Raw genomic sequence first — 23,353 nt, forward strand, 5'->3', positions numbered from 1 at the left:
CCGCGAACAATGCTTTGGCTTTTTGACATTCTGGTGACTCCAGCTATGCTCTATGGAGTTCAGGTATGGGGACCCTCAGTAGACCACCATGGGAGATCTGGCAACACTGATGGATGGAGATGTATGGAGAGGCCTCTGGTCTCTATGATCGCTCGAGGCCTCAATACCACATGAGATTATCCAAGCCGAGCTAGCCGCCCCCCCCCTCGTGGTGGAGGCATTGACGAGATCAGTATCCTTTATGCACGGTCTATGGGATCTCCCGAGGGACAGATACGCTCAGCTTGCCCTTGAGTCATCTCGACAACTAGCTCTACAAGGCGATACAGCATGTTGGTATGGACAAATGACAGCATGGTTTTAGTCGCATGGATAGATTACCTCCGCTTCAATACTCCCTAGATGCACCCTCCCTGTCTCTCACACGGACAGAGATCACCAGACTCATACGTCAGGATCTGATTGAACTAAATACCAGGAGCACAAGGATACAGCCGACACAGGAGTTGGGCACGAAGATGACCTGCTACAGAGAGCATCTTCTCCAACTCACGGAGGACGGCTCTGTAACTAGGCCTGCATACATGGATACACGCTTATCTCATGGGATAAGATGTGCTATCGGACAGATACGCACATCCTCACATCAGCTCCAGATCGAGACCGACCGATTTCCAGGGGTGCCGACAGGAGCCAGGATATGTCACCTATGTAACTTAGAGCCAGAGACAGAGCTGCACTACACATGTCACTGTCCGACATACTATGAGATACGCGGCCACTTCCACTGCCTGTTCAGAGAAGATTTCAGACTTTTTCTGGAGTCGTCTCAAATTGTTCCTGCTAGAGCTGCGTAGACTTAGGGAGAGCTTGCTGAGGACATCAAGGGAAAGGCAGCCTCAGAGACGAATCACAAATTTCTTTACACTCGCCAGAGGAGAGCCAACGGAGCAGTCATTACATCAGATCTCAGAGCTCACTCATACTAGGGGTACACTGCTTGACCGAGCCACTGAGCTTGGCAAATCCAGACGTCCACGACCACAGGGGGTCTCCCACTACCGACGAAGGTTGCAACAGAAGATACAGATCACTCTAGCTCAACATGCAAGACGCCCAACCAGAGTACTGACCATGGAGGAGGTCGATGATATCCGACAACGACCGATGAGAGATTTCATCTGAACCCACAACCCCCCCCCCCCCCCCCCCCCTCCCCTGCCTATTTCCTTTCTCCTTAGTGCTTTAGTGTCTTAGTGATAATTCTTTGTAACTTTGTAATTTCCGTACTCAGACATGGTATCAGATTCACCAATTGTAACTTTTTGGTCTCATAGGTCATTTCGGCCTCTTGGAGACGTTAATATAACATTTCATTTCATTTCATCTCTCTCTCTCTCTCTCTCTCTCTCTCTCTCTCTCTGTGTGTGTGTGTGTGTGTGTGTGTGTGTGTGTGTGTGTGTGGATACAACCAGCACAAGAGTTGGGCACGAAGATGGCTTTCTACAAAGAGCATCTCCTCCAGCTTACGGTTGATGGTTTTGTGACGAGGCCCAGATACATGGACACCCACTTGTCTCATGGGATACGATGCGCTATCGGCCAGATACGTACATCTTCACACCAGCTGCGGATCGAGATTGGGAGATACATCGGAGTACCAGCAGAGGCTAGGACATGCCCCCTGTGTGACATCGAGCCTGAGACAGAGTTGCACTACACATGCCACTGCCCCGTCTACTACGAGATACGAGGCCGCTTCCATTGCTTGTTCAGAGAGGGCTTTGGACCATTCTCCAGAGTCATGCAGTACGAGGATCAGAGATGCTTGCAAGGGTTTGTTTTTGCTCGAGCTACGCAGACACAGAGAGAGCCTGATGAGAGGAGAGGCTAGCCAGTCCCAGAGACAGATCACAGATTTCTTTAGAGTTGCCACTGGACACCCGGAGGAGTTACTACCACAGCAGAGCTCGTCGCCTCACACCAGAGGCACACTGATCGACCGAGCGACTGAGCTGGGAAGATTCAGACGCCCACGACTGCGGAGGACTACACAGCATCGACGGAGGCTGCATCAGAGGATTCGGATCACTTTGGCTCGACATGCACGACGCCCGGTCAGACTACTGACCATGGAGGAGATTGATGAGATCCGCCAACGAGCGATGCTGGATCTCTTGTGATCTAGCTATCCCAGCTAACTGCTTAGTTCACACCTAGTAGTTTAGGATTCCATAGTATTTTATTGTGACATTTGTCATTTCATTTTTGTCATACTCTGACTTTGTATAGATACAACAGTGTAACTTTCTGGTCTCATAGGTCACTTTGGCCTGAAGTCGTTAATATAACATTTCTTTCATTTCTCTCTCTCTCTCTCTCTCTCTCTCTCTCTCTCTCTCTCTCTCTCTCTCTCTCTCTCTCTCTCTCTCTCTCTCTCTCTCTCTCTCTCTCTCTCTCTCTCTCTCTCTCTCTCTCTCTCTCTCTCTCTCTCTCTCTCTCTCTCTCTCTCTCTCTCTCTCTCTCTCTCTCTCTCACATAGAGCCAATACAAGAGTTGGGCACAAAGATGGCTTTCTGTAGAGAGCATCTTCTCCACCTCACGGGGGATGGGTTTGTGATTCGACCTAGCTATATGGACACGCATCTTTCTCATGGTTTACGTTGTGCCATTGGCCAGATACGCACGTCCTTGCATCAGCTCGAGATTGAGACTGGCAGATTCAGAGGGACTCCATCTAGAGCTAGAGACAGAGGTACATTACATATGTCATTGCACAGTGTACTATGAGATACGAGGCCGCTTTCATTGTCTATTCAGAAAAGGTTTTGGGCCTCTATCTAGGGTCATGAGTTATGAGGATCAGAGATGTCTTGGGCTATATCTACTCGAGTTACACAGGCATAGAGAAACTTTACTGAGGAGAGCTAAGGAGAGAGAACCCCAGAGACATATCACAGATTTCTTTACACTGGATAATGTGCACCCAGAAGAACAGACAGAGGAACAGCCAACACTGGAGAGGTCTGTCAGCACTACTAGCATTCTCATAGACCGAGCATTGGAGCTAGGGAGATCTAGACGACCCTGATGGAGAAGAGGAGCTACACAATTCCGAAGGAGGCTACAGCAAAGGATTCGAGCCATACTTTTTCGTCGACCAGAGCGCAGATGAAGATGAATCTCTACTTCCCTCCCATATTGTCTACTTATTGTACTGCTTAGTTCACACATTTCAGACTTTCACGCCTATCAGCTTAGTTTAGGATTCCGGAGTATTTATATTTTGTTATCCTAATTTAACTTTTTTTTTTGTCAGTTTGACTATGTATCAGAGACACAGCATTGTAACTTTCTGGTCTCATAGGTCACTTTGGCCTTTTGAAGACGTTAACATAACATTTCATTTCATTCATCTCTCTCTCTCTCTCTCTCTCTCTCTCTCTCCCCTTCCAGATCCTACAGAGCCATGTCCACCTACGAGCACCTTCTTTACCACTGAGATGGTAAAGAGAGCCATTGACAGGATGAGGACCAGGAGGGCTTACGATCATGACGGTCTAGTAGCGGAGCACTTTATACATGCTAGGGATATGCTGATGGAGGTTCTTGCAGTGTTGTTCAATCGTGCCATGTGTGAGGGATTACCTGAGACTTGGAGGTTGTCTACTATTGTGCCTATATTCAAGGCAGGTGATCCTACAGACCCTGGAAATTACCGCACTATTATGGTTGGACACACACTGGCACGATTGTATGCATCCATTATTGAGCAGCAGTTGAGTAACTGGGCAGAGGGTGAGGGTGTACGGGCAAAGGGACAGGCAGGTTTCAGGAGGGGTTTCTCCACTCTTGACCATATTCTGACACTCAGAGCTATCATTGAGGAGGGCAGGTCACATGGGTGACGGATTTATTGTAGCTTTGTGGATTTCCGCAAAGCATTTGACATGGTACCGAGAGCTCGACTGATGCGCAGACTGCAGGAGATGGGGGTGCCCACAGTGTTGATTTGGGGGATTATGGCTTTATACAGATCAGTGATGGGACATGTACGCACCCCAGAGGGGATATCTGACTTAGTTCACTCCACTATCGGGGTGAAACAGGGTTGCCCATTGTCTCCTACTCTATTTGGTATGTATGTTGATGAGGTGTCTGATTACATTGACAGAGAGGGTGATAGAGGTGCCCAGCTGGCAGGGACGTGGATCCCATTGTTGTTATATGCTGATGATATTGTCTTGATCTTTGACTTACCAGAGGGTATGCAGCGACAGTTCGATGCATTACACAGTTTTGCAGAGGATAGTGGATTGTCTGTAAACCTTGGTAAAACCAAGGTCATGGTGTTTAACACCACACCGCAGTGGATCAGGAGATCGGCACCGACCTTCACGTATGGTCAAGAGATTGTGGAGTATACAGATGCATACACTTACCTTGGGATAGTCTTCACTGGGCCGAGGTTTTCTTTGGGGAGAGCAGCAGAGACTAGACTGACCAGAGCTTATGCGGCCTTGGGAGGCTTGGAGAGGATGTGTTCGCAGGTTCAGTTCAGGAACCTCGGACAAAGTTATGGCTCTTTGATACTTTAGTAGCCTCAGCTATGATGTATGGGGTACAGGTATGGGGACCTTCTGTAGGCCAGGATGGTTGGAGACGTATGGAGAGGCCCTTGGTATCTATGATCTCCCGATTGATTAGAGCCAAGGCCTCCGTACCTCACGCGATCATTCGAGCAGAGCTAGCTGCCCCCCCCATGGAGATTGAGGCGCTTACCAGATCAGTGTCCTTTTGTGCACAGCCTATGGGATACTACTAGAGACAGATATGCTAGACTGGCCCTTGAGTCTTCCAGACAGTTAGCTCTACAGGGGGACACTTCATGCTGGTATGCACAGATGACTTCATGGTTTCAGACGCATGGCTTCACCATGGACAGGTTGCCCCCTTTCCAGTATTCTCTTCAGGCACCCTCGCTGTCTCTTACACGGGTGGAGATCACTAGACTCATTCGTCAGGACCTAATCCAGCTCGACACCAGGAGGACATGGATAGAGCCGCCTCAGGAGTTGAGCACGAAGATGGCTTTCTATAGAGAGCATCTTCTCCACCTCACAGGAGATGGGTTTGTGATTCGACCCAGCTACATGGACACACATATGTCTCATAGTTTGCGTTGTGCCATTGGTCAGATACGCACATCCTCACATCAGCTCGAGATTGAGACTGGTAGATTCAGAGGGATACCAGCAGACAGCAGGATATGCCGATTATGCCAGAGAGAGCCAGAGACAGAGTTGCACTACATATGTCATTGCACAGTGTTCTATGAGATACGGGGGCGTTTCCACTGCTTATTCAGAGAGGGTTTTGGTCCTCTATCTAGGGTCATGAGTTATGAGGATCAGAGATGTCTTGGACTATATCTGCTTGAGTTACACGGGTATAGAGACACTTTACTGGGGAGAGCTAGAGAGAGGCAGTCCCAGAGACACATTACAGATTTCTTTTCACTAGATATGGGACAGCCAGAGGAGCAGCCACCATTGCAGAGCTCGTCCCACACTCATTCGACCACTACTGGCACTCTCATCGACCGAGCATTGGAGCTACAGAGATACAGACGACCGCGACCGAGGAGAGGAGCTACACAGCATCGACGGAGACTACAACAGAAGATTCGAGCCATACTCTCTCGACATCCAGAGTGCAGATGAGGATGGATCCTCACCATTTCTTCCATCTTTGTTTCACACACTGTTACATCCAGTTTACCGGGTACCTATTGTATCAGCTGCTACACCCACGTAGTTTTAGATTGTAGTAGTAGTAGTAGTATTTTGTTCCACTTCTAGTTCTTTTCTAGTTCTTTTGTACCCAGACATGGTATTAGATTCACTATTTTGTAACTGATTGGTCTCATAGGTCATTTTGGCCTTTTGAAGACGTTAATATAACATTTCATTTCATTTCTCTCTCTCCTCTCTCTCTCTCTCTCTCTCTTCTCTCTCTCCTCTCTCTCTCTCTCTCTCTCTCTCTCTCTCTCTCTCTCTCTCTCTCCATGGAGGAGATTGATGAGATCCGCTAGCGACCGATGCTGGATCTCTTGTGATAGCTCTCTCTCTCTCTCTCTCTCTCTCTCTCTCTCTCTCTCTCTCTCTCTCTTCTCTCTCATTCGACCACTACTGGCACTCTCATCGACCGAGCATTGGAGCTACAGAGATACAGACGACCGCGACCGAGGAGAGGAGCTACACAGCATCGACGAAGACTACAACAGAAGATTCGAGCCATACTCTCTCGACATCCAGAGTGCAGATGAGGATGGATCCTCACCATTTCTTCCATCTTTGTTTCACACACTGTTACATCCAGTTTACCGGGTACCTATTGTATCAGCTGCTACACCCACGTAGTTTTAGATTGTAGTAGTAGTAGTAGTATTTTGTTCCACTTCTAGTTCTTTTCTAGTTCTTTTGTACCCAGACATGGTATTAGATTCACTATTTTGTAACTGATTGGTCTCATAGGTCATTTTGGCCTTTTGAAGACGTTAATATAACATTTCATTTCATTTCTCTCTCTCTCTCTCTCTCTCTCTCTCTCTCTCTCTCTCTCTCTCTCTCTCTCTCCATGGAGGAGATTGATGAGATCCGCTAGCGACCGATGCTGGATCTCTTGTGATCTAGCTATCCTAGCTAGCTGCTTAGTTCACACCTAGCAGTTTAGGATTCCATAGTATCTTATTTTGTCATTTGTCATTTCATTTTTGTCATCTTGTTACTCTGACTTTGTATCAAATCCACCACATTGTAACTTTCTGGTCTCATAGGTCACTATGGCCTTTGAAGACGTTAACATAACATTTCATTTCTCTCTCTAGCACTCTCTTGCACTCTCACTCATAGTTTGCATTCCACTCGTTGTTTTGGTCATCGCACATTCTCTCATTAAGTCAAGGAAGGCTCTCCCTTCCCGTCAGTAAAAGGCACCTTGAGCACCCACTGATCACTCATCATGAGCCATACACCATCATTCACTTCCGCTGCACATTACAAAAAATTTAATAAAAATCAAGGGAAAGAAACCGACAAATATATATAGTGGTTACCACAGTCTTGTGACAGCCCCCACTGAGAAGATCTGGCTGATTAGCACACCCACTGTCAGAGGATTCAAGAGCTGAATGTTGGCTGCAAAAACGTAGACCTGATGCAGAAACACAGCAAATTTGGTCAAATTCTTGACGCTAGATGAGGCTGCTAATGGGCTGAATCTGCAGCGCAGAAGGGTGCCTCCAATGTCCCGGTAAGGGCTGATGCAAGAGGGGGATAACCTGCTCACAAATGCTAGGGGAGCAAAGGGTGACTTGGGCTGGAAATGCCATGGGTGGAGAGGGGTCGCTGGCTGCCAAAAATGCTGATAGGCGAGTGCTAGCAGATTTGGAAAAAATGGGGAGAAGGGCCGTTTTACAGGGGTTTTGGACCTGGAGTCACCACCACTCTTGTGTGTGAGAGCTAGACCTCCAATTCCCTAGTCAGTGGGGGCACAATGAGTGAAGACAAGCAGCCCTTGATTTTAGTGCACTAGCCTCAAAGTTCGCTGGAGAAAATCCTTTTAAGTGTGTCGCCCTAAATCTTGAAGTGCGTGTCAAATAACTTCCTCCAAAATTGCACAAATGTGCACATGTGCATGCACATAATTTTAGGGTATTGTGAGACCCGTATATCACATCCTATTGATGTATTTGACCTAGGAACTGGACCAACATGTTGCATTTATCCTAGGCTATGTGTTACTTTTGCCCCGGAGTGTAACACCTAACGACCACGTTTTCGCCATCAAATCCTCTTGTGTAAAACACCACATCAACAGATCCGGAACCTTACAGCTTTAAAAAGCCTTCTGTCCTGATAAAGTAAGGCACCTATAGCATAATTATTGGCATCCATCCACCGCAAATGATCCACAATCTGCTACATTTGTGCAAAGGTTACTAGCTGCTTCAATGTCTAAACTTTAAAGAGCCCATCTGTCCATGTTATAGATGGAATTGCACAATGCTTCTTGCTTTGATCACCTTTTGTTACTTTTGAAGGGCCTAGGTGGTTAGCTTAGTGAGTTGAGGCATATACTTCGCAAGACCTCAAAAAGCTGTGATAAGACACAAAGGAGTTCAGACAAACTCGGCCGCGTAACTAGCTGTTGCATATCTGGCATACATTAATTGCAAGAACACAGAACACATGATGCTTGAAGACAAAAAGAGTAGCAAGCCAAAATGAAGTAGCCTTCCACTACAAGACTGAAACAAGTGAAAACAGGCTGCAGAGAAACGCTAGGACTTACGTTGAATATACAATGATACCCCCGGGCCGGCAAAGCTGCACGGCTTGGTCAAATAGCCTCTTTTGATAGATTGCATGCCGCCTCAGACCTTCTATTGTCTCCTAATTGAGCAAAAAATCAATTGAGGTTTAAGGTTTACTAGTATGAAGTGGATGTAACAAAACAAGAAAGTAACCAATGACATACCAGTCCCGCAAATAGCCGCGGCCTTAATCCTAATGCAGAGCAAGGGGGATCTAATAGAACCCTGTCAAAAGTATGTGGTAGAAATCCCTTTACATGGCTCACTGTGACATGGTCTTGATATTTTTTAGCCTCTTTAAGCCTACTCTTCAATTTCCTTTCCTCTTTTATGGCTTTAGCATTGCTTAGGTAATGCTTTCTCTCAGCTACCTCGCCTGCCCCAAACCAAGACTTGATTAGCAAATATTTGTGCATATCATAAAAGAAAGCACAACATCACTCAACTTACGATCTGGTGAACCCCTTGGAATATCCAGACAGTAATCTGTAACGCGACAAGTCTTACTATTTTGTGCCAGACCAGGATTACCACCATTAGTCTCATGAAAGAGCAACACTTCTGGTGTCGTACACTCAACAGTCTCTTCATTGACAAAGCACTCTCTAGTTGTTAAGCACTCGGAATTTTTTTGTTCCGCTTGTACAGCCTTGAGAGCATCAAGTTTATATGAATGAACACAGGTGATTTTCATCTCCTCGGTCAGCTTCTTGATATCCATAACCTGGAAGAGTGCGACTCACGCTTTAAAAACCAACTCCATAGTTAAACAGCAACATTCAATACACCTAAGTTTTCCAATCACAAATCCAAATACCCAGCCTATGTGAGAGCACATTCTAGCTCATGTTGAGCCATGAAGAACCACACAAAAGAATTTGTTGGACAAGCCCTTTAGTAATTACAATTTGGCAAGCGAAGATCACCCTGTTATCTTATCCGGAAGGTGCCCAAGAAACATAAGGGCGCTTACGAACCTTCGTAAAGTAAGAAGCTGTTCAAGACCGATTTTGCAACCATGTGGCTTCTTCTGTATCACTTATATGCTGTTTTCAAAAAGCTAAATGGTGCCTTCTCGTAAAAGGAGTGGAAGAATTGACTTATAGATGGCACAAGACCAAGTCGGAGAAAAGGTATTCAACATTCTTGTTTCTAAAATGACAACTATTGGCAGCAGGTGGTATTGTTACTGCCACTACTTCCTTATTCATGCGTGGCAACAAGTGACTGAAATCAAAGAAACCTCTGATCTTCTCACAATTCTGCTACTTATAAGAGGGGCCACCAAAGAATCAGTGTAACAGCATTGGATGATGTTGCACTTGAGTACCATGTCGATAAATGCCATTTTATCAGTTTTATAATAAATGTCGCACAAGGGAAAAGATTAACAATTGGAATATTATGAGCCGTCGACAATACCATGGCATCAATTACGGTTTGTTGTTTTTAAAAAACTCCCAACATGCATAACCAAAGATCTTTGATTGAAGCCAAATGATGAGGCACATCCCTTGCTATCAAAAGAAGTTTCTCAGCGACTCTGATGCTTGCTTGACTCAAGGTTACCCTTGGAAGGAAGGAAGAAAAGAAAGACCGAATTAAGTTATCTAGAGGCCCAACGATCTTTAATGTGGCTAGTGTATGGCATCAACATGTCTAGCTAGAATAAAGTGGGATACAATAACACGTATAAACAAAGCGTAGCGCTCACAGTGTGGACTGATGGGTATGTGGACTTCATACCAAGCTCTTAAACGGAGGTCGATTGTATGTATCCAATGATGGCATGTATGTCCATCAACTACCATAGACCTGGTGTAAGATAGCATTCATCAGGTTCAGAGCAAGACATATCCAAAATCTACTTCTAATCAATGTGCAGCCCGCTACCCACGCTGTGTTTCCTCAGAATGTCATCAACCTAGGTCTACTGAAATTGATGAGTCCATTGTTGAGTCGAAAACAATGTCTTCTCTAGTGGTAGTAAATGTGGCCATCACATGTCAGTGAGTGACTTGAAGCTGCATGGGTAATTCCATAGGTGAAGGCCCAGCATTACAATACTAGTGATTGTGGCTGAGGTGTTGAGTCATTGCATTGTGCCGCCCTGTGTCACCATAGCTCCATTAAAAGAAAAGGAACCTAGACACCTCTTATCAGCACAACAAATCCATCACTAGCTCATTAGCAACAATGACAAGGGGAGAGAAGAAAGTTGCTGTACTACATCTTGGCCTGGTCTAGATGACAAGCAACGGGGAAGCAGTAAGCAATGCAGGCTCGTGATCAACATAGCCCTGAATCAACCCGTTTCTGGCTGGGCGAGGATTCACGACTATACTTGGTGGAGTTGATTGGCAGCATCATTGCCAGGTTCATATATGGATGCATGGCTTGATGAGAGGGAGTGTACAGGATACATAACAATTTATACATGAGAATCCATGTCTCATGGAGAAGGACGGATCTACTTACTCACAGAGCCAGCCAGCAGGCTGCCTGTTTGGTTATTCCCCCAACCTGTTTGTTAGAAATTTAAACAGAGAGGTATGTTGTGAGCAGGGATATATAATTTCCCCAAAATGAACTCTCTTTGTGCTTTGACCTCCTCCATTGTAAAAATTTATCCTATGGGTATTTCTTTGCAATTAACTATATATGGTAAATTGTCAGAGATCTTCTTGCCTTATTATGAGATCTATCTATTGCAACTATAGTGCCTTTATCCTTCATAAGGATGGCCAGCGCTGTGGTCTTTCCTCCAGGTGCAGCACACATGTCCAGAATTCGTTCTCCAGGTTGTGGATCTGAAAGAAGATCATGTTTTAGACCTTGTTACTGACGATTCAAAGTAGACTACCATCTGAACTGTTACATGTATGAGTGACTCTCTTCAAAACATCAAAATTTGGTTACTGAGCATGCCAAACCTTCTGCGTCAGGTTTCATTACACAAATTCATTGAATTGAGGTGACCAGATTATCTAAATCATTATATGTATGACTGTATTCAAGACATTTACTGAGCATGTCCAACTTCGGAGTCAGGTTTCATTACAAATTGATGGAGATTGAAATGACCAGCTTATCTATTTTGTGATGAGTACGGTAGGTGTGACATGTTCTGAATGTTTTTATGCAGGGGTAAAACATCCAACTATATTGCAAATACAAATACACAACAAACTTAAACAGGAATGGAGTGTCGTCACATCCAAAAACAAATGCAAAGCAGTTGAAGATTGATGATTTACATACGCTTGGAAGCCAAAGACTCCATATAAAACACAAAATGGTCAAGGCTTGTGTGAACTAGAATCACTAGTAGCTCCTAGTGGGTAGTAACAAAGTTTCGAACATTGGCAGATCCAGATTGGTAAACATAAAATGGAAGGCTGGCAAAAGGTCTATTTGTACTTCTGCTGTTGATGCTAAAGCTCATTATGTATAATATGTGTAATACCCTTAGTGGCTTCTCAAAGAGAGTGTAGGTAATTTGTGAAAAATGAGATACCTAGCACCCGGGCTGCAACTATACTGGGAAGATTTTGAAGAAAAATGTCTCCTTTCAAAACGCCTGCCAACATTGACAAATCCTCTTTTGTTAGTTACACCTGAAAAGAAAGCATTGTTTTAATTAATGCTGCTTGACAATAAGAGCCTATATTTGCTACCAAGTGAATTTAAACCATGCATGGCAGTAAAGAAAACTTAAGGTCTTTACCCACCATGCAAAGGAGGAAGGCTATACACACGATCTACCATTTCAACGGCAATTCCATGTAATTCTCTGAATATGGCTGTTCTAGACAGCATTGCTCTTCCCTTTCCGATATAACAACGCGCTCGCTCATTTTGTTCCAATTCTGCGAGGCATCAAAGCTTTAATGACTGCCAAAATTTAACCATTGATTCCATTTCAAGTGCATGTTACTCTACGCAGTGAAATCACATGCATACTGTTTTTTATGGTCTCCAAAAAAAATTGAATCACAAAATACATAATAAATCAAAAACAGCTTTCCAATTGGAAACTACTTTTGATAATCATTTAGAGGTGCCTCTTTTCAAACATGAAATCAGTAATCTCTGCTAGCTTCGCAGGTCCATAGAACCTGTGATTTCTACATATCACCTTTCTTGTGGAGTATAAAAAGCAGTGTAAGCAATGGTGAGCTTCATAGGTGTTAAGAAGTGTTTACCCAATTTTCTACACAATATGATAATTATCTAAGAACTAGCCAGCAACAATGAGCTTCATGAACACTTGAAATCGTTTAACTGTTCTTCTGCACAATACATCAGACCTCATATTCAAACTAATATTCCAGCCATCCAGTCTTTGTTGGGGGCATTTCTTGGAATCATATTGGGAAACAGCAGTAACGAGGAAACAAGGCTACAATATGTGTGAGCTCTTAAGGGACAATGGAGACAGGTAGGGGGTAGCTTCAAAAGGGCCCCCTCTCAATAAACGTGACAAAAACACACATCTGGACCTCTCGTGTACAGAAGGCAAAACAATAAATGCGGATCTGTGGACTTCCGCAAAATGAGGAGACTTACGAAGCATCTCTTAATACCTATCCCTGCTCATGGCCTGGCATCAGAGGCTAATCACCAGATTTCTCTGCCAGATGCATGGGACCTCAAAGTGATACATAGTCTCCCCTCACAGGGGTGTATGGTGTGGTGTGTGTTATTCTCTTTTTGTGTTCCTATGAGTGTCTTTTGATGCTCAAGTATGCGGGTGAGGTATGTTCCGAGAGCTGTAGGAGGGAGAGAGAGAGAGAGAGAGAGAGAGAGAGATGAAATGAAATGTTATAATAACGTCTTCAAAAGGCCAAAATGACCTATGAGACCAAAAAGTTACAATTGGTGAATCTGATACCATGTCTGAGTACGGAAATTACAGAGTTACAAAGAACTAAATCTAAAACACTAAGCATAAAGGAAATGAGGGGGGGGGGGGGGGGGGGGGGGGGGTTGGTTGTGGGTTCAGATGAAATCTCTCATCGGTCGTTGTCGGACCTCATCGAGCTCCTCCATGGTCAGTACTCTGGTTGGGCGTCTTGCATGTCGAGCTAGAGTGATCTCTATCTTTTGTTGCAGCCTTCGTCGGTAGCGGGAGACCCCCCGAGGTCGTGGACGTCTGGATCTGCCAAGCTCCGTGGCTCGATCAAGCAGTGTACCTCTAGTATGATAGGCTCTGAGATCTGCTGTAATGACTGCTCCGTTGGCTCTTCTCTGGCTGGTGTAAAGAAATCTGTGAGTCGTCTCTGAGACTGTCTTTCCTCTGAGTCGTCAGCAAGCTCTCCCTAAGTCTGCGCAGCTCTAGCAGGAACAATCCGAGACACCTCAGATCCTTGTATCTCATGACTCTAGAAAAAGGTCCGAACCCTTCTCTGAACAGGCAGTGGAAGCGGCCACGTATCTCATAGTATGCCGGGCAGTGACATGTGTAGTGTAATTCTGTCTCTAGCTCTAAGTTACATAGGTGACATATTCTAGCTCTTGCCGGCACCCCTCGAAAATGGCCAGTCTCGATTTGGAACTGATGTGAGGATGTGCGTATCTGTCCAATAGCGCATCTTATCCCATGAGATAAGTGTGTGTCCATGTATGCAAGCCTAGTCACAAAGCCGTCCTCCGTGAGTTGGAGAAGATGCTATCTGTAGAAGGCCATCTTCGTGCCTAGCTCCTGTGTCGGCTGTATCCATGTGTTCCTGGTATTTAGCTGAATCAGATCATGACGTATGAGTCTGGTGATCTTTGTCCGTGTGAGGGACAGAGGGGGTGCATCCAGGGAGTATTGAAGCAGAGGTAATCTATCCATGTTAAGACCATGCAACTAAAACCATGCTGTCATCTGTCCATACCAACATGCTGTATCGCCTTGTAGAGCTAGTTGTCGAGATGACTACAGGGCAGGCCGGGCGTATCTGTCCTTGGGGAGATCCCATAGACCGTGCATAAAGGAAATTGATCTAGTCAATGCCTCCATCATGAGAGGGGGGGGCGGCTAGCTCGGCTCGGATAATCTCATGTGGTACTGAGGCCTTAGCCCGAATCATCTGAGCGATCGTGGAGACCAGAGGCCTCTCCATACATCTCCATCCGTTTGTGTTGCCAGATCTCCCATGGTGGTCTACTGAGGGTCCCCATACTTGGAACTCCATAGAGCATAGCTGGAGTCACTAGAGTGTCAAAAAGCCAAAGCTTGTTCGCGGTTCCTGAAATTGAACCTGCGAACACATCCTCTCCAGTCCTCCCAAAGCTGTATATGCTCTCGTCAATCTAGTCTCTGATGCTCTCCTTAGTGACAACACCGGTCCAACGAAGACTACCCCAAGATAAGTATATGCATCTGTGTACTCCACAGTCTCCTGGCCATACATAAATGTGGGTGCCGACCTCCTGACCCACTGTGGTGTGGTGTTGAACACCATAACCTTGGTTTTCCCCAGATTGACAAACAATCCACTGTCACGAGCAAATGTATGCAGAGCATCCAAATGACGCTGCATCCCCTCTGGAGAGTCAGAAATCAGCACAATATCATCAGCATATAGTAACAGCGGAATCCATGTCCCTGCTAGCTGAGCCCCCCTGACGCTCTACATAGTCCGAAAACTCATCCACATACATCCCAAAAAGAGTCGGGGATAGGGGGCATCCCTGCTTTACTCCAATAGTGGAGAGGACCATGTCAAACATTCCCTCAGTGGTGCGTACCCGCCCCATCACTGTCCTATATAGAGCCACAATCCCCCAAATGAGCTCTGTAGGCACACCCATGTCATGTAATCTTCATATAAGTCTGGCTCTCGACACTGTGTCGAAGGCTTTGCGGAAATCCACAAAGCTACAATAGATCCTCTTGCCATGGTGTCTACCCTCCTCAATAATAGCTCTGAGTGTCAGAATCTGGTCAAGAGTGGAGAAACCTCTCTTGAAACCTGCTTGCCCTGGTGCTCTTATGCCCTCTCGCTCTGCCCATCTACTCAACTCCTGTTCAAGAATGGATGCATACAGCCTAGCTAGTGTGGGACCAACCATGATGGTGCGATAATTCGCGAGAATCATGGGATCTCCTGACTTGAAAATAGGCACAATCGTGGACATACTCCAAGTATAGGGGAAGCCTTCATACATGGCTCGATTAAACATCATAGCCAGGAGCTCTTCAAGCATATCTCTGGCATGGATGAAGTGCTCTGCTACCAGACCATCATGATCATGTGCTCTCCTTGTCTTCATCTTGTCAATAGCTTTCCTTACCCTCTCGGCAGTAAAGAAAGAACATGTCTCCGGGCATGTCTCTAGTGGGTCTGGCAGAGGTGGTTGTCCTGATACTGTGTAGAGAGATGGGGCATATTCCCCCCATGTCTCAGTGGAGGTGACCGTTGGTGGTGGTGAATGTTCGTGGAATAGCCTCCATGCTTCGCTTGAGTCCTAACTTATAAATAACTGATACAAATCTTGCTCTAGCTGGGATAAATAAGCCCTTTTCTTTCGTCGCACTAGGCGGTGAAAGATAATCCATGACTGTCTATGTGTGGTAATACCCATGAGCACTTCCCTATGTAACTTGATCCTCATCTCTCTACACTCCTCATCATACCAACTGTTCTGGGGAATTTTTCCAAATCGTCTCCGTGTAGGCTGGTTGTGGGGATATGCTTCTGATGCTGCATCATGGAGCGTCTCTGTCAATATCTGAGTGAGTTCATCTAGTGGCCGTCCTGGCTCCTGGGTGCATAGCTTCTTGTATATCTCATCCATATACACAGAGTCCGTCTCCCTCATGAAGGTATACCAGACGTGTGTAGGGACCTCTCCTAATGGAGCTGTGCTGAACTGAAACGCAGGGTGAAGGACAAGATAGCATGATCAACTGCCACTCCAACTGGCCTAGTGCCCACCATGAAATCTTGAAAGAATGGAATGAGACCTGGCTGGGCCATAACATAATCCACTGTGCTGGCACCATGTCGGTGTGGAAAGCAAGTAAAACCTCCAGCTGTCGAAAATCTGAGAGAGAGAGAGAGAGAGAGAGAGAGAGAGAAATGAAATGAAATGAAATGTTATATTAAGGTCTTCAAAAGGCCAAAACGACCTAAGAGACCAGAGCGTTACAATGTGGTGAATCTGATACAAAGTCAAAGTAACAAATGACAAAATGATAAAATAAAAGTACTATGGGATCCTAAACTCGTAGGTGTGAACTAAGCAGCTAGCTAGGATAGCTAAATCACAAGTCACAAGAAATCCAGCATCGGTCGCTGGCGGATCTCATCAATCTCCTCCATGGACAGTAGTCTGACCGGGCGTCGTGCATGTCGGGCCAAAGTGATCTAAATCCTCTAATGTAGCCTCCGTCGATGCTGTGTAGTCCTCCGCAGTCGTGGGCGTCTGGATCTGCCGAGCTCAGTCGCTCGATCGATCAATGTGCCTCTCGTGTGAGGTGACAAGATTTGTTGTGGTAGTAGCTCCTCTAGGTGTCCAGTGTCTGCTCTAAATAAGTCTGTGATGTGTCTCTGAGACTGGCTAGCCTCTCCTCTCTGAGACTGGCTAGCCTCTCCTCTCATCAGGCTCTCTCTGTGTCTGCACAGCTCGAGCAGAAACAAACACAAGCATCTCTGATCCTCGTACCTCATGACTCTAGAGAGTGGTCCAAAGCCCTCTCTGAACAAGCAGTGGAAGCGCCCTCATATCTCGTAGTAGACGGGGCGATGGCATATGTAGTGTAACTCTGTCTCAGGCTCCATGTCACACAGGGTGCATGTCCTGGCCTCTGTTGGCACTCCGCTGTATCTCCCAGTCTCAATCCGCAGCTAGTGTCAAGATGTGCGTATCTGGCCAATAGCACACCGTATCCCATGAGACAAGTGGGTGTCCATGTATCTGGGCCTCGTCACAAAACCATCCGCTGTAAGCTGGAGAAGATGCTCTCTGTAGAAAGCCATCTTCGTGCTTACCTCCTGTGTTGGCTATACCCATGTCCTCCTGGTGTCTAGCTGAGTCAGGTCCTGGCGGATGAGCCTCATGGTCTTGGACTGTGTAAGAGTCAAAGAGGGTGCATCCAGTGAGTACTTGAAGGGGGGCAGTCTGTCTATACTGAACCCATGTGCCTGGAACCATGACGTCATCTCCCCATACCAACATGCTGTGTCTCCCTGCCTTGCTAACTGTCGAGAGGACTCAAGTGCAAGGTGGGCGTATCTATCTCTGGGAAGTTCCCACAAGCGGTGTATGAAGGAAACAAATCTGGTGAGCCCCTCTACCACTAGTGGGGGGGGCAGCTAGCTCTGCTCGGATAATGGCACGTGGTACCGAAGCCTTGGCTCTAACGAGCCGCGAGATCATAGAGACCAAAGGCTTCTCCATGTCCGCCCATCCGCCAGACTTCAGTGCGACCTGTTCTCTCGTGATGATCCAATGAAGGCCCCCATATCTCAGCTCCATAGAGCAATACAGAAGCCACCACAATGTCAAAGAGCCAGAGCTTCATCCGAGGCTCCTGAAACTGAACCTGTGAACACATCCTCTCCAGTCTCCCCAATGCCGAATGGGCTCTGGTCAATCTAGTCTCTATTGCTCTCCTCAAAGAAAATGTTGGTCCACTAAAACCACTCCAAGGTAAGTGTAAGCATCTGTATATTCCCCCGTCTCCTGGCCATATGTGAATGTAGGTGCTATATGTGAATGCGGGTGCTGACCTCCGGATCCACTGTGGGGTGGTATTTAATACCATGACCTTGGTTTTACCAAGGTTGACAGACAAGCCACTTTCATGGGCAAACCTATGCAAAGCATCCAAGTGACGTTGCATCCCCTTAAGAGAGTCGGAGATCAACACTATCATCAGCATATAACAATAGCGGAATCCATGTCCGTGCCAGCGGTGCACCTCTATCACCATCTCTCTCAATGTAGTCAGAAACCTCATCCACATACATGCCGAATAGAGTAGGAGAGAGCGGGCAGCCCTGCTTCACTCCAATAGTGGAGTGAACTGGTGTAAATAGACCCTCTGAGGTGCGTGCATGCCCTACTATTGATCTGTACAATGCCATGATCCCCCAAATGAGCTCTGTGGGTACTCCCATCTCCTGTAATATGTGCATCAATCTAGCTCTGGGTACTGTGTCAAATGCTTTGCAGAAGTCCACAAAGCTACAATAGATCCGTCTCCCATGGGATCTGCCCTCCTCGATGATGACCCTGAGTGTCAAGATATGGTCAAGAGTAGAAAAACCTCTCCTGAACCCTGCCTGCCCAACAACACGCATGCCCTCCCTCTCTGCCCATCTACTCAGCTGCTGCTCAAGAATGGATGCGTACAACTGTGCCAGTGTGTGTCCAATCATGATAGTGCGATAATTCCCAGGCTCCATAGGGTCTCCTGACTTGAAGATAGGTACGATCATAGATAGGATCCAAGTATCAAGCAAGCCCTCACACATGGCACGGTTAAACATAACTCCTAGAAGCTCTGCTAGTAGATCTCTAGCATGCATGAAATACTCAACCACTAAGCCATCATGATCATATGCTCTCCCAGTCCTCATCCTGTCAATGGCCTTCTTCACCATCTCAGCGATGAAAAAAGCACATGTGTGTGGGCATGGATCGGGGGGGGTCGGGAAGGGGCCGCTGTCCGGAAATTGTGTACAAAGATTATGCTTACTGACACGAGGTCTCTGTAGAGGTAATGGCAGGGGGGGGACTGCTCATGACAGAGCAGCCATGCCTCACATGAGTCCTGACTCAAGAATAGCTGGTATAGATCCTGCTCTAGTCGAGCCAAAAATGCCCTCTTCTTCCACCGCACTAGGCGTCAGAAGTCAATCTGTGACTGTCTGTGAGTGATGTCCCCCAAAAGCACTTCCCTCTGAAGTCTAGCTCTAGTCTAACGGCATTCCTCATCATACCAGCTATTCTGAGACATGCTCCCAGAACGACGTCCCTGCTCAGGTTGTGTGTGGTCTGCCTCTACTGCAGCATCGTGTAATGTCTGTGTCAATATAGTAGTAACCTCCTCCAGAGGTCGCCCCGGCTCCTCAGTCGATAGGCGTCTGTAAATCCTGTCTATGTATACAGAATCCGTCTCTCGCGTGAAGATGTAGCGAGTAGGGGCTGCTCCCCATGGAATGTGTGCTACATTGAACTGGAAATTTATGGTCAGCGACACAATAGCACGATCCACTGCCACCCCAACAGGTCGAGGCCCAACTATGAGATCCTGTATTTTAGATATGAGGCTCCGCTGTGCCATGACATATCTTCCGTGCTGGCTCCATGTCTATGTGGAAAGCATGTGAAGCCTCCTGCAGCGGGAAATTTCTGTAGGCCATTCAAGATGGCCAATCCATGTGCAGTCCCCATGTCTATCAAGTGTCGTCCATACTCAGTATGTTCCCCATCCCCTGATATTCTGGATAGGCCCGTCTTTGCAATATCCAGCTCTCTCAGCATCTCCTCTGAAGTATCATAAAATACCGTATGATGATGCGCAATCCTAGCATTGAAGTCCCCTAGAATGATAATGTCGCCATCTCTAAAGAATTCCCATATGTCATCATCCAAAATAGAGAAGGGGGACTCTCCTTTGGGTGGTGCATATATTGATGTACTCGGGGAAAAGTAGCAAATGGCAATGTAAAGATATCTGCCAGTCTCTGCTCTCAATCTCACCTACATGTACCTAGCTTGCTTATCCCTACTAGTTATATGTATCAATGACTGCAACTCCTCCCTGAATAACACTGCCACTCCTCCTGAGCCCCGCCCTCTGTGCTCTGATCGTGTCTCCTGTCTACAAACTGTCTCCCATCTATAACCACTAATGTGAGGCATAGACTGCCCAGGGACTTGATGTGTCTCAGAGTAGAAAATGATGTCTCTCCCGCTAAAACTCTCCTCAAAACCACCCACATCAAGACGCATAGATCCATTACAGTTCCAGGTGGCAACTTTGAGTGTGGTCCCATAGGCCTCACACCGTCATGTGGGGCGTGGCTCCAATATCACAACTTTTCCATCTCGGTAAAAAGCAATCTTACCTTCGTCCCTTGCCACTCTAATCTCTTGCATTACTTCCTGTACGTGGGCAACCTGTGAGAGGGTAAGGTCATCCCCGAGAAAGATGCCCGTCTTCTTAAGAGTTGGTCTCTTCTTCAAAAAGTCCTTCGCTTCCATGGAGGAAAGCGAAGGATGAGTGCCCTTTCTTTCAAGGTTTCCCCCTTGCTCCCATTTTTCTTGTTGCCCACTCTCCAAGCTCTTGAGTGCGTCGGCTCATGAACTCCCATCAAAGCCATGAGTTTTTTTACCTCTTCATCTACATTATCTTTGTCTTTAAGGCCGCAAATTCTCACATGTAAAGAGCGTACACGTCTTCTTTGCTCCGCTTCTAGTGTCAGGTTGATAATGGTGGGTGTGGATGTTGTTTCCTTGCTTTTCCCTTTCTTGGCAACCTCAATCCATTTCTCAGCCTCATCTGCTTTCTGTTGAGTCTTTGTAATAACGTCCACCCAAGAAGTCGTCATTTCTTTATGTTACTCTTCCCCTTCTTTGATGGCTCGCACTTGCTCTTTAATAGTGTTGAGTTCTTCTATCACAGAGGGTTGCAATTCTCTCTCTTCAAGTGTGTTTCGTGATCGTGCCTCAGCGAGCTCCTTCTTGAGTGACGCAGTCTCTTCGTCTTGGGGCCGTCATCCGATCTCCCATTGCCGCAATCTTGCTTTCTTGGGCTGAAACGTGATCTTCGAGCATTTTTATTGTCCCTAATAGGTGACGGTTGATCTTGTTAATGGTTTCGGTCATTTCTTCTTTACAATTTTGAACTGCATCTTCTAAGGGGTCGACCTTATCATTTTGCTTCCTCGTGTTTGATCGGTGCCAAAAACGAGGAAAAAATGACCTACACGCACAAGTGCTTCCATATTATGCATACATGTTCCACACTAAGCATACATGGCGCATTTTCTGCAATTTCTGCAAAATACGACCAAAGAGACAAAAAAACCCCATTTTATGTAATTTCTGCAATTTTCTGCCAATTCTGTAATTTTTGAATTTCTGCAATTACTGAATTTCCTGTAAATTCCCTGAATTCTGCAATTGTTCGAAAAAACCGAAAAATTCTGAAGGCCTGTGATTTCTGATTTTTGGCGAACTGTCTGCTGCTGCTGCTGTACCTACGGGTGGGAGGGTAGGTTGGGAGGGGGGGGGGGGGGGGGGGGGGGGGGGGGGGGGGGGGGGGGGGCAGCGTGCATGTGCAGCAGTGGGTCAGCACCACAGCTTCTTCAACAAGAGAGAGAGAGAGAGAGAGAGAGAGAGAGAGAGAGAAATGAAATGAAAATGAAATGTTATATTAACGTCTTCAAAAGGCCAAAGTGACCTATGAGACCAGAAAGTTACAATGTGGTGGATTTGGTACAAAGTCAAAGTAACAAGATGACAAAATGACAGAATGACAAAATAAAATACTATGGAATCCTAAATTGCTAGGCGTGGACTAAGCAGCTAAACAGCTAGTTGGGATAGCTAGATCACAGGAGATCTAGCATCGGTCGCTTGCGGATCTCATCAATCTCCTCCATCGTCAGTAGTCTGACCAGGCGTCGTGCATGTCGAGCCAAAGTGACCCGAATCCTCTAATGCAGCCTCTGTCGATGCTGTGTAGTCCTCCGCAGTCGTGGGCGCCTGGATCTCCCCAGCTCGATTGCTCGGTCGATCAGTATGCCTCTGGTGTAAAGCGACGAGCTCTCCTGTGGTAGTAACTCCTCCGGGTGTCCAGTGGCAGCTCTAAAGAAGTTTGTGATCTGTCTCTGAGACTAGCTAGCCTCTCCTCTCATCAGGGTATCTCTGTGTCTGCGCAGCTCGAGCAAAAACAAATTCAGGCGTCTCTGATCCTCGTACCGGATGACTCTAGAGAATGGTCAAAAGCCCTCTCTAAACAAGCAATGGAAGCGGCCTCGTATCTCGTATTAGACGGGGCAATGGCATGTGTAGCGCAACTCTGTCTGAGGCTCGACGTCACACAGGGGGCATGTCCTGGCCTCTGCTGGTACTCCGCTCTATCTCCCAGTCTCGATCCGCAGCTGGTGTGAAGATGTGCGTATCTGGTCAATAGCACATCGTATCCCATGAGACAAGTGGGTGTCCATGTATCTGGGCCTCGTCACAAAAACATCCTCCATAAGCTGGAGGAGATGCTCTCTGTAGAAAACCATCTTCGTGCCCAGCTCCTGTACTGGCTGTATCCATGTCCTCTTGGTGTCTAGCTGAGTCAAGTCCTAGCGAACGAGCCTGGTGATCTCGGACTGTGTAAGAGTCAGAGAGGGCGCATCCAGTGAGTACTGGAAGGGAGGCAATCTGTCTATGCTGAACCCATGCGCCTGAAACCATGATGTCATCTCCCCATACCAGCATGTTGTATCTCCCTACATGGCTAACTGTCGAGAGGACTCAAGTGCAAGGCGTGTATATCTGTCTCTAGGAAGCTCCCACATGCGGTGTATGAAGGACACAGATCTGGTGACCGCCTCAACCACCAGTAGGGGGGCAGCTAGCTCTGCTCGGATTTGAGTTGACCTGATTAGACCCCACCAAACAGACACTATCTCAAACAAGCATTCCGGAAGCATCTAAAAAATGTCCACTTCTGTCAGTTACAACATGCACATCTTGTCCGAATTGGTGTTCCCTTTACCTTTTTCAATAGGACCTCACAAATGATTGGATCCTTTTAAAGCCACAAAAATTGAATCTTGAAAGAGGGAATGCAGCACGTAAAATGCTTTCCACTTACGAGCGTTTCCATGTTCTGACAGCAGAATAGTCCCTCTTGTCAAACCAACGACCCAGTCTCCCTTCTCATCCAGATGCTCTACTGCAACAGAGACTGCAACTATATCACCTTGCTCTACATGTCCACTGCAAGCAAGTACACCGGGTACAAAAACC

The 23,353-nt window shown here is 46.5% G+C and overlaps 1 protein-coding gene across 2 annotated transcripts in view; it reads right to left on the reverse strand.

Moving 5' to 3' along the window:
• LOC147465866 (NOL1/NOP2/sun family protein) overlaps window positions 1-23,353 on the reverse strand; it is a 48,600-nt gene that overhangs the window by 16,771 nt on the left and 8,476 nt on the right. The window contains exons 4-11 of one of the 2 annotated variants that reach the window (XR_015189527.1): window positions 23,199-23,352; window positions 12,109-12,246; window positions 11,895-11,957; window positions 11,066-11,187; window positions 8,828-9,101; window positions 8,542-8,753; window positions 8,356-8,456; window positions 7,118-7,215 (exon numbers count right to left, since the gene is read on the reverse strand). Coding sequence is in view for 1 of the 2 variants with exons in the window: in XM_086522503.1 (XP_086378629.1) it covers window positions 8,356-8,456; window positions 8,542-8,753; window positions 8,828-9,101; window positions 11,066-11,187; window positions 11,895-11,957; window positions 12,109-12,246; window positions 23,199-23,352 (1,064 nt within the window). In the remaining variant the exon portion in view is untranslated. The remainder of the gene's footprint in view (window positions 1-7,117; window positions 7,216-8,355; window positions 8,457-8,541; window positions 8,754-8,827; window positions 9,102-11,065; window positions 11,188-11,894; window positions 11,958-12,108; window positions 12,247-23,198; window position 23,353) is intronic. The other variant, XM_086522503.1, reaches the window with a different exon arrangement.

The sequence above is a fragment of the Adiantum capillus-veneris genome, chromosome 1, assembly GCF_014529385.1.
Source record: "Adiantum capillus-veneris isolate H3 chromosome 1, ASM1452938v2, whole genome shotgun sequence".
NCBI classification, from domain to species: Eukaryota; Viridiplantae; Streptophyta; class Polypodiopsida; order Polypodiales; family Pteridaceae; genus Adiantum; species Adiantum capillus-veneris.